Source organism: Sparus aurata, chromosome 11 (assembly GCF_900880675.1).
Source record: "Sparus aurata chromosome 11, fSpaAur1.1, whole genome shotgun sequence".
Taxonomy (NCBI): Eukaryota; Metazoa; Chordata; class Actinopteri; order Spariformes; family Sparidae; genus Sparus; species Sparus aurata.
This window is the reverse complement of record NC_044197.1, coordinates 23110049-23121466: the sequence shown is the minus strand read 5'-3', so window position 1 is coordinate 23121466 and position 11418 is coordinate 23110049. Positions and strand designations below refer to the sequence as shown.

General features: G+C 38.6%; 1 protein-coding gene across 1 annotated transcript; it reads right to left on the bottom strand.

Annotated features, from left to right (window-relative positions):
* Nucleotides 1-3224: 3224 nt before the first annotated feature.
* Nucleotides 3225-11041, bottom strand: plvapb (plasmalemma vesicle associated protein b). The gene is made up of 9 exons (XM_030432165.1): nucleotides 10571-11041; nucleotides 10075-10251; nucleotides 9101-9194; nucleotides 8120-8321; nucleotides 7796-8015; nucleotides 5113-5262; nucleotides 4755-4880; nucleotides 4136-4240; nucleotides 3225-3588 (listed from the first exon to the last, which is right to left on the bottom strand). Exons 1-9 carry the CDS (start codon nucleotides 10772-10774, stop codon nucleotides 3580-3582), a joined length of 1287 nt encoding a protein of 428 aa, XP_030288025.1. The 5' UTR covers nucleotides 10775-11041; the 3' UTR covers nucleotides 3225-3579.
* Nucleotides 11042-11418: the final 377 nt, after the last annotated feature.

The following is an 11418-nucleotide window of genomic DNA, read 5'->3' as shown; positions in this document are numbered from 1 at the left end:
TAGGTTCATCCTCTGGATAACATGAATGTCTGTACAGGATTATATGGACATCTATGTAATAGTTGTTGATATATTCCAGTCTGCACCAAAGTGGTGAACAGGCGGACTGAAATTGCAATCTCTGAAGTCATTTTGTGTGATCACAGCTGACTAATGAGCGGTAATTTTCGCTGTCTGTCAGTTTCCTGTGCTTTTGATGAATGGCTGTGCTCAGATGGTTGCCGTAGCCAGGTCTAGTACACTCACTTCCACTGTGTACCCATTTGACGTGTAGTCAGGAGGTGTGTGGGTGTGCTCAGGTCTATACATGGGATCGAAAACACTTGATGTTAAACAAAGGATTTCCTGAGGACAGAAGGCAGACTTACTCACCTGTAACACTCACATCCATCAGAGCAGTGAGCCTGGGAATCCATCTTCATTGGATGTATTACGCAATGTGGAAGGAATCTTTGTTATGTCTGAATGTCTGTGATTTTTCCACATCCGGTGTGAGCTCGCCAAATTCAGCTGTTGCAAATGAATTGCAGCAGTCTTCCCAAAAACGTTCAGTTCTACAAAAAATTTAAAAAGTTATATTTTGTTTTGTGGTATTATTAGCCCCATTTTAATGTATCAATGCACAAGATCCAGAGTAATCAAGTTTTTGTTAATGAAACTTTGAAATAAAAACAATAAATAGATAACTAAAGAAGATGAAAAACAACCTTATGCATCAACACAGAGTTGAGAATTAAGTTTGTGGAGCTTAAAAGAAGAAACAGTAGAATCTAAATGCAAACATTTCTCAAGAAGTCTTGCGTGTGTCTGTGTGTGTGTGTGTGTGTGCATGTGTGTGTGTGTGTGTGTGTGTGTGTGTGTGTCTTACTGACAATGATTATGTGTGTGAGCTCACTTGATTTTACAGAAGAATAACTCCCAAGCTTCTGTTGAAAACAGCAGAGCTCTTATGGGCAAACATTTAAATCCTGAGCAACAGGAGAAGTTGCCAAGTGCATTTATGTAGATGAATGATGGGAATGATGAAAACTGGCACTGTACTTTCCTCCAGACATTTAGGCTCAAATTAAAGAGGGGAGCAATCGGTTGGTGGTGCTTTCGCCACTGGACAGACTGCAGCTTGATATGTGACCCATTGACTCAGAGTCAGTGCCAAAATGTCTTACTCAACTGATTAAATAAGACATACCTCTTTTTATTGAATTTTAGTGGGGGTTTTTTTTTCAGTTTAAGACCCCTCGTGGCCCCGGGTCTGGTCCACTTTCTTCCAGAAGTTTTTGCTCAACTTAACATTGGACCTACGGCGGAGTCGGTGTCCTACGGAGCTGATATATACATTAGGTGTGTAGAGTGAAAATTGTGGTACCTTAATCTGATCCAATTTCAGAGAAAAGGTCTAAAAATGTTTTCCTGCTTCTCTCTGTGATACACACCCATTATAAAATCTGAAAGACCGAAAACCTCACAAAGCATAAACTGCGATTGCTCGTAAACCATTCAAGCTATAAAAATTTAGGCCAGTACAGTCTTAACTCTGGTGACTCATTTAAAGTTTGAATCACTTTTCCACGTTAAGTTATGGCGAGACAACAAGGCTCCAAAGAAGGGTGGGTTTCACGACGACTTCCCTTTTTTTCCCAGAGCTTCCTGAAAGAATGTGAGAAAAAAAATCCTAGATCTTTCCCTTTATCCGAATCCACACCAAAAGTAAATGGGGGCTGGGACTCATCCTCAGCCTAAGTTTCATGGAAATCTGACCAGTATTTTTTGTGTAATTCTGCTGACAAACCAACCAACAAACAGGCAGACACATGTGAAAACATGAGCCGAGGTTATGTAAGAAAGGCACTTGGTCCGTGGTTTTCAATTATCAAGAGGAAATTTGTATCTATACAAATGTTCTATAAAGCAGGAATGACATTATAACATTATAACATGACTTCCATTTTTTTTATCTTCCTACATACTATCTTCCTTATCTTCAATATAGAGTTTTCTTTACCTCCTGACTACCAGTAGTTCAAAATTGTCCTCTTTGGAGGACATTTCTAAACCTGAATATCTCCCACCCACTGCATACTACTAAATTAACTCCTTTTACTATCCACAGGGGACATTTAGGGCCTTCAATGATACCAAATGTGAAGGGGTGGGGCTTTGGTACCTTTCTCCTCCTCATTTAGGAAAATGATAAGCACATTTTATGGGAAGGGGAAAAGTAAGCGCATAATACTTTTTATTGAGCAAATTTTGACTTGAAATGTTGTTGGCATATTTTATATAAGTCTCTTAACAACACATTAAAACATTGTCGGAATTTTTTAACTGTATTTTAGCATAGTATTTAAGTGTTTAAAAAATGTTCTCTGTGGTGGACATTTGTTGTTATTTCCTCCATTTTGTTCTGTTTTTTCAAATGAAAAGAAAGGGATTCATTCTCAGAAGCACCTAAGTTGCCATCAAGGTCCAGTTTCAGATGTATGGCATTCCGATGTCCACTGTAGTGGACTGTTACTAGAGGGTCGTAACGTGGACATACGATATCTTAAAAATAAAAGCTTTTTTTCCAAAAAAATGTTTTCAGTATTCTAATTACCTTACAAAGATTGGGGAAAAGTATTACAGACTATGAACTGACATCTGGAGCGTGACAAGTTATACAAACTCTTAGACATGAAATGGTACTTCAGGTTTTTCTGTTTTATTTCAGTTTCTTCCTCTGTGCCAAACTCAATTCCAGATGATCATAAAAAGGTTCCCCGAAAAAGCAGACTACTGTGTTTCCAGCGCTCTATGTGCTCATCGCCTTGTGCTTATGAAAGGAAGAGGAAGTAGTGACATGTAGTTCATATAACATCTACTATACTGCACTTGCACCATAAAAAAGCCAGTAATAGATTTACAGTCTGAACTTATACCATAAAAACTTCAACCTTGCCTCCAATTCGTGCAGAATGTCTTCCTTTATATTTCTGACATGCAGTGTGTAATGACTGCAGACGTGATGATGTGTTTATGACTCGGTTGTTAAATGTATTGACATCCGGGCTGCTGCAGAAATTCAGTCGTGTGAATCATGAGGAAACATAAATGTTGCTATTTTAAGACTATTCTGTGTTCTAGCAGACGGGCGAGCAGCTGCTGCCCAAAGTCCCGATTGACTCTTTGTTGTATTTTTGATGCCAGACACTAAAGAGGACAATGCAGTTTAAAAAGCGAGTCAGTTCTTGGTTAATTCAATTTTAATTTCACAGTAAAGAAAGGCTAATGACAAAAAAATCACAGTGAGTGACACACGACAGAAATATTTACACCAGTGTCATTGAAATTTGTACATTTACCTGGGTGGATCAAACACAGGCTATTCACAGTAAATGTTAAACTCAGAGTAAAACACATGAAACGTCTGTTACAAGTAAAACTAAACAAAGCATGCAAAGACCAACAACAGTTAACATGTTATTAATATGGACTCAGATTATTTACAGGTTGCGATGATTGATGTGGTTTGATATGTACATGTCCTTACAGAAACGTCTTTAACGGTGGTGCCTACAGTCATTGCTCCGCTCGTTCGTTTCATCTCACCTGGAAGACAAACACAAAAATAAAAGAATTAAATATCAAAGACAGCAATGAGATCGCTGTCTTAATACCTGAATACTGGAATTACTGTTGATACAGTTTATAAAATAAAATATGTGAAGAAGAGACAAAGAGAGTTTGTCAGTTTTGTGTTATTTTTAGCCATGTTAGCATCATATTGGCTCCGTGGAACTTCTGCGTCTTGCTAGAATCCGGTCGTTAGTTTATTTTAGCCAACTCTATTTCTAAAGTGATGTTGGCTACTGTTGCTCTCTGTGAGGCGCTGAGACGAGGCACTCGAGAATGTGCATAAAGTCACATCCTTTGGACCTGTCGCGGATATATCCGAGTCCTTCACAAAGAAATCCACAGTCCAGCAGCGTTAAACAAATCGTCTCAAGGTCTAATTTTTCACCTCACGTTACACCCCGCTCACATATGACCAATAAATATAACACATTAATAATTAGCACAAAGTACTACTGTGCCTCACAGAACTGCTTTCATGGCTACACAAAATATGAAACTAATATCATTAAATTATTTTTACCGTTGGAGTTTTGCCGATGACAGGTGTTCCAATAGGGGGCCACCGAGGCACAGTCTGTCCCCCCTGCTGTGGGGCCTGTACGCCGGCAACTTTAGGAACACCAGGCTGGAAAAACACATTTTTATCTTAGCATTATATAACATTACAAACAGATAACACATGTGTGCATGGACACTGTACACTCATTACTGAGGAGTTTGAAATGGGACATTTTGTGAACTTATGACTCTGTTTTTTCTGAAATGTTTTTTCTGAAATGTTTTTTCTGAAATGTTTTTTCTTCGTTATCTCGCCTATCCATCCTTCCTCCTGCTCTCTCTTCTGCATATATTTAACAGTGCGGGTGTGGATGGTACTCTGGTGAATGCACTCAGAAAGCCAAATACAATACATTTAGCGAAGCAGCAGTGACCTAGAGGTTAAGCAAGTAGAATTTTCAGTTTCCCGTTTGACAGGAAAAAACCTGGAGCAGCCCAAACTGAGGCTAACATGAGCACAAAAATTCAAAAATCTGTCCCGGGTCATTGAGGGTTTGAAACCAGTTGTGGGAACTGTCTTCCATAATTTCCTTTCATTAATCTGTGTAGAGCAAGTGGCTGTTCGTCTGTGTTTCTTTTACCTTAAGGTTGGGCTGTGGGAGCGTTCGCTGGAGGATCTGAATCTCTCTCTCTCTCAGCGCTAAACTTTCCTCCTGCAGCTTCTTCTGTTCTCTCAGCCGGTTCTGCTCCATCAGTAATTTCTCCACCTGAACAAAAAATGCATGTTATTTTTAAAATGCAAAACGATGTGAAAAAAAAACAACAAACAAAACATTCTTATTACATGCTGTCTTGTCAAAACAGTATCATAAACAGCACATTTTACAATGGTAGTGGTAGTTTCATGACGGAGGAGATCAGCTTGTTTCCTGGATCTCTCCCTTGGTTCCCATTTCCCACCCACACACTTACATCGATGCACAGAGATAAACAACCCACCTGATCATCATGGGTCTTCTGCTTGAGCTCGAGCTGCTTTGCGGCCTCGGCAGCCATCTCGCTGCGAGTGCGTTGACACAGCTGCAGATCAGTGTTCAAATGCACGCTTTGCACCTCCAGACGACTGGACGTGGCTTGGATCTCGGCCACCTGCAAGAAAGAAATCATTCCTCTTTTATCTGATGCCATGTTTTTCCCTTTAAATATAATATTAGTTTAAAATATTTGTGACGAGAGAGTCACTTAGAGACATTGCACCATGGCTGAAGAATGTGTCACACCAGACTGAACCAACTGTGTTTCCAGATGGTGCCTTTTGCGTGATTGTACCTGTTTTTTGTTTACATTGTGTCTATTTATGTCCATCAATGTGAGTGCTCTGTAATGTACATTTTCCTCCACGTCACAATGGCTACATGCTGTTCATGCTGACGTAAGATTTAAATCTATACTGAATGTCTCCCTGAGGGACACAACCCATACGTTAATGTCCAAATATGGAGCTGAAACAGAGGAATGTAGCCACATAAAGAAAAAAAGGTCAGGTGCGACATCTCATTCAAATTCTCAACATTAAGAAAACTGTCAGAGTGCTTGTTGTCCAGGGCTCAGACTCCCTCAGTTGTTAATTAGTTAAATCTGAAGGTCAATGAAAAACCTGAAATTAAGAAAATTGTGAGCAAGGATGCAAAAGAAACCTTTTTTTTTTTTTACAGATTTAAGTTATTGTCTGATTTCTTGGTCACAAGTCATCTCTGAAGATGTTTATCATAACTTATAAGGTGAGCCAGCAAAATTTAAAGCAATTTAGTATAACAGGTCAGCCATAAATGCTATCTTTACAGTTAGAAAGAAAAATAACCTTGTGTTTTAATTTAAACTGGTTGTTGTAAAGGTTAAATAAGTGGGAGAGCTGTTGTTCTGGATTTCATTAGATTGTATGGGTGTACCTAATGAGGTGACCAAGAGTGAAATTAAAACTTCGGACAGGAAATCGATAAGTAAAAGTAAAAATGCAAAATATTCTATGATTCCAGCTTCTCTGGTATGAGGATTTGCTGTTTGTAATACATTTATTTTACTCAAAAAAAAAAAAGACTTTGGGATCAAGATGGAGAACAAAAGTTTACTACAATAACAAAAATGCATTATAGCTCGAAATCAAAATACAGGATAAACATGCTATGAAGTAAATACAAATACGGTTATTAAAAAAATCAAGTGTGAAGTAGATTCAAATAAATGTTCAATTTCAGTTTTATGTGATTGTAAATGGAATATCTAGTGTTTTAGACTGTTGAGGAGACAAAACATGACATTTGAAGACGTCACCAAGCACTCTAGATGAACGTGACAGGAGATTTTCTATATTTTCGGAGCTTTTGAAGGCCAATGAATCAAAAAAATTCGATTTTTTTTTTTTTTTTTTTTATATTCAGTCCAGTCCAGGTACTTCTCAATACGTTTTATGGTAATATTATTATATAATTGTTTTGTAGATAATCATATAAAGGGCCCACCTATGGATAAGCACTGCATACCAGCTGAGGCTAAATGCTGTGGTATGTGGCATCTGTTTTACTAACTTGTCCCCATAAAGATAGACATTAAAAATGTAATTGTTTTAGAATTTGGTCTAAATGAAAAAGTGGATTAAAGAAGATGAACAACTTGGAAAGAATCATCTCACTTCTGACAAAGAAGGAGTTGTATAAAGACGGCAGCAAAACAAACTTGATTCATTTCAAACCAGATGTTGTTTTCTTAACCCCCTGTGCGTGTTGTATCTAAGAGAACTATTGTTTTGAAGAGTAAAAGCAGATACCTGCAGAGGATATGTATTTGCCTCTCTGCACTGTGCTGCTGTGTCAGCAGAGCCAGACACTTCACCTCGGCTGTGACCCTGAGTTGGCCTCAGAGGACATCTGTCTCTTTAGCCAGATTTATCATGAATCATGCAGCGGATAGACTTCCTCTCTCGAGAAACTGGTTTCCCATCCGACTTGTTTGTTGGAATATTCCATCAGCTTTGCAGCGAGTTTAAAGGAGGGTGATGGAAAGTAACCGATTTTTGCTACTTTATACTTTTACTCCACAACATTAAGATGGAAATTTTGAATTTTTTACTCCATATATTTTTAAATAAAAAACAGAGGATAGTTTTATGAAATACAATGTATTTGCATCTCTTCAAATAAGTCTGTCAGGGTAACCTTGTGATATTTCAGTTATCTGAGAGATTTTACCTCCAAATTGATCAGACAATATCACAAAGAAAACATTTGAGGCTTGAGAGGTTAAAGTATCCAAAATCTAACAAATTAAAGCAAATCTTGGACAAATGTTTAAAAACTGAAAAAGAATTTGTGAAGCAGAACCTTTTCCTTCTTTCCTTCCTGATTTCATTTATCTTGTGATTCTTTCAATTGAAGTATATTTTACTGCTGATACTTCTGTATTTTTGACCTCAGTCTGAATTTGAATGCAGGACTAATACTTGTAGAGGATCTACGTACTTTTCCACCACTGCATATAAGTCTATTCTAGTTCCTTAATGTAAAACACTGTCGATATTTCGTGTGGACTTACAGAGAAGCCCTGGACAAGTTGCCAGTCTATCTGTAGTTTTAAATAATGACATCAAATCAAAGATTCACTCAAACCTCTTGAATGATGCACTCACCTTGTTGCCCACTTTGTCTAAATACAGCTGGAACTTATTCTCCACGTCTCTGGAGAGGTTTGTGCAGCTGTTGCGTATCTTCTCCATTTGCTCCTGCTGGCTGTCACAGGTGAGGTGAAAGGTCAGCTGGTGGGGAAACAGGTTGTTGATCCGGTTCAGGAAATCTCTGGTCACCGTTTTGATCCCATCCAAAGGATGAGCAAAGTCCTCTTTGCACTTCCTGGTTAAAAAACAAAAACACACATCAAAACACACATTAATGTGTTGTAATCTTGATGTTTTCAGTTACACGCTGAATGGAGCATACAGACAAACAGATGGTACCTGGTGTAGGTGGCGAGCTGCTCCTTCAGCATGGTGTTCTCCCTGCGCTGCGTGATGGCGTCCTGGTGGTGTGTGTCTCGGTCTTTGAGGGCCACGTCTCTCTCGTGGCTCAGGTACTGAACTGTCTGGGTGAAGTTTGCCTCGATGAGGTTTATCATAGCTTTCTGCTGGGCGTTGAGGCTCTGCAGAGTTTTCATCTCACCTGGAGGGTTCAGCGAAAACACAGTGTTTGTGACAGGAAAACTTTTTATTTTATGTAACATTTTGCTAGTTTCTTATTCTGGTACCATTTTCCAATAGTTCATCCTTTATATTGTTAATGTTTAACCCCCATAAGTTTCACTTTATAATGAGTCACTTCTAATTGTAAAGGTATTTAACGTTAATAAAGGGTTATAACGTATCAACTAAACCATCATTTAAGCAGCCAGAAGGATTTTTCAGAATCATGCAACCCAAGTTGTTCATATTAATGTCCTGTAATTAATTTATAAAGCACTAGTAAATTAATTATTATCAATGAATAAAGCCTTTAAATAAGACTTATAACCTTTCATAAAGGTTTATAAGGAGGCTTTATTAGCCTCATTAGGAAGTTGTACTAATATTATTTCCACTTACCCTGCAACCATCTTGTTTTATCTTAGACCAAACAGACTATAATCTAACATATGTTGTTACTGTATTATTTCAACATATTTATTTCTTTATTTAATGTTAATTTGGATGGGTAAATATGTAGCATGAACTGATGCTACACACAACAGCATTTAAATCCTAAAAGCTAATTTGCGATGCCGTCCCTAGATCAAAGTACACAAAACTCAACACCAATACACAAAAGATAACACAAACACAAACTCAGCGACAAAAATGTACAACAGAAACAGACCAAACAGTACAAGACACAATGTAATGTAATATAACTCAGTACAACTTTAAACAGCACTAGAGCAATTAACTAAATGTTGGAGTACGTACTGCTGGTAGTGAGCAGGACAGGGGGCTGGATTGGAACGGTGGGACGGTGCATAAACATGCTCTGTGTTGTCACACTCATTCTCTTACAGACAGCCTGGAAATGAAAAAATACACAGGATGATTAATGACTGGTAGGTTCTGCTTTTTAATCGCGGTGACCAATATTGGTGGAAGGTACATTTACTAAACTACTGTACTTTGAGGTACGTGTACTTGAGTATATTCATAATATGCTACTTAATATTTCTACAGTACTACACTAAATTTTAAAGTGAAAAGTAAATGTTTTTAGTGACTTGTGACTTTACAATTGAAGATTTCACATATAAGCACATGAAGAGTTTATGAAATATGATGCTTTGGGATTGTTCAAAGTATCCATTAGACAATTTAAATTGGATTTATTGATTAGTTGAATGATCAATTAAGAGACATTTTTTAAATCTAGGTTAAACTACTTCACCCCAAAAAAATGACTCGTTATATATAATGATAATGATATAGTACAGTCTACAGTCACAGGGGGGCATTGCTCTGCATTAAGCAATTTTAATAACTGTGAGTATAGTTTCCTGATTACACCTACACACTTTTATTAATGTATTAAGTATTTTGACATATATTCATATTCGTACTTTTACTCAAAGGTCCAATTTGCGAGAAAGAAAATACTGACGCTTTACGATTGTAATTCGGGTCAGATGCCATCCCAAAGCATCAGTATTTAACGACATGGGAATTCATACAAATTGGACCTTTAAGTAAGGGGTCTTAATACTTCCGCCACCACTGGTGACCGAGAGGAAAACTACAACAATGCCTGAGGAAGTAATCATGCTGTATAATCACGTTGTAAAACCTGATTTGTTCTTGTTGCAAAGAGAATCTTTCTAAGAAGATTAGAAGGCGTTAAAACAAAAATGACATTCTCGTCAATAAAACTTTACAAACCATTAATAAAAACTTCTGCTTACCAATTTTTCCTTCAGCCCATGCTCTGTGGTGTTGGCATCGATCTTCAGCTTCGCCAGCTCTTTCTCTAGAGCATCTTTCTCAGCCGTGCGAGCTCCCAGCTGAGCTCCCAGCTCACCTTTCTCCTTCCTCAGCTGGATGTTGTTCTCACTCAGCCTGTTGAAGCCCTGCTCCAGCTCCTTCAGAATAATAGATCACTGAGCATCAGCATCACTGTACTTTACAGATGTGAACATGTTACATGAAAAAGATGACAGCAATACGCTCATAAAACATTCTTAGTTTTGACATGCTGTGTTTGAAACAGAAAAGGCCGGTGGTTATTGATGCTTCCTTTAAACTTTTTTTTTTTTTACCTGGAATATGAGGTAATTTAAAGAGCATTTTGTAAACAAGACACAAGTAATTGTTTAAAGCTGGGAGTTCTTGTTTAAAACACCTGGTCCTTAACATCTGATAAATAAAACTAAGGTTAATACACTAGGAGAAATCACTGACCTCCACCCTCTTCTCCTCCGCAGACTTCTCCGGCTGTCCATAGATGAGGAAGAGCACCAGGCTGACGATGATCAGAGACTGGATCAGAGAGGAAAAGAAGAAGATGATCCTCATGTAGTAGCCGCAGCTCTTCCCTTTGCGATGGTGCAGTGGCTCCCTTGCCTCCTGGCCAAACTTGGCCCGGGAGTAGCTGGAGCTGTACATGGCTGTCGGAGGTGAAATGGTGGCAGCTGGTTTTGGAAGATTTAAACAGGAATTGTTTTGCTAAAATCCACGAGGTGTTCACTGTCTGATGCGATCCTCTGTCTGTTGAACAGGTGTTGAGGCTTCAAGGTGAGCAAGTAGAAATGGCAACACAAAACAACAGTAACACAGGTTGAGGTGTTTGTTTCTCGGTCTTCTACAGCTCTGCCACACTGTCAGGATGCAGAAATGGCATGTATGGATGGATGTAAACAATGACCTCTAGGTGTGCAAAGGGGCCATGTTTATACACGGTGCTGGAGGCACACTTCCAGTCCATCCTGGCCCTGCCCTCGCCTCCCCTCCCGTCCCCTCCCCTCTCCTCCCTCATCGACCTCTGTCACAGTTACAGCCTCCTGCTGTGCCACAGCCCAGATAATGACAAATTTTCCATGAAGTTGGAACAACAGTAGGTTTGCAATACTCTCCTTGGAACAATAATTTGTATCTGATATAAGTTTTCCACAGGAAGTTTGATAACCTGCTGGATTCTCTACTCCCACTCATTTAAGAATCTAGAATCAAATACTTGGTTATGTGTTTAATTTCACAAGTTAATCTAGTGGCCAAAAGATGTCTCCTACTTCAGTGAAAAGTCCACTGTC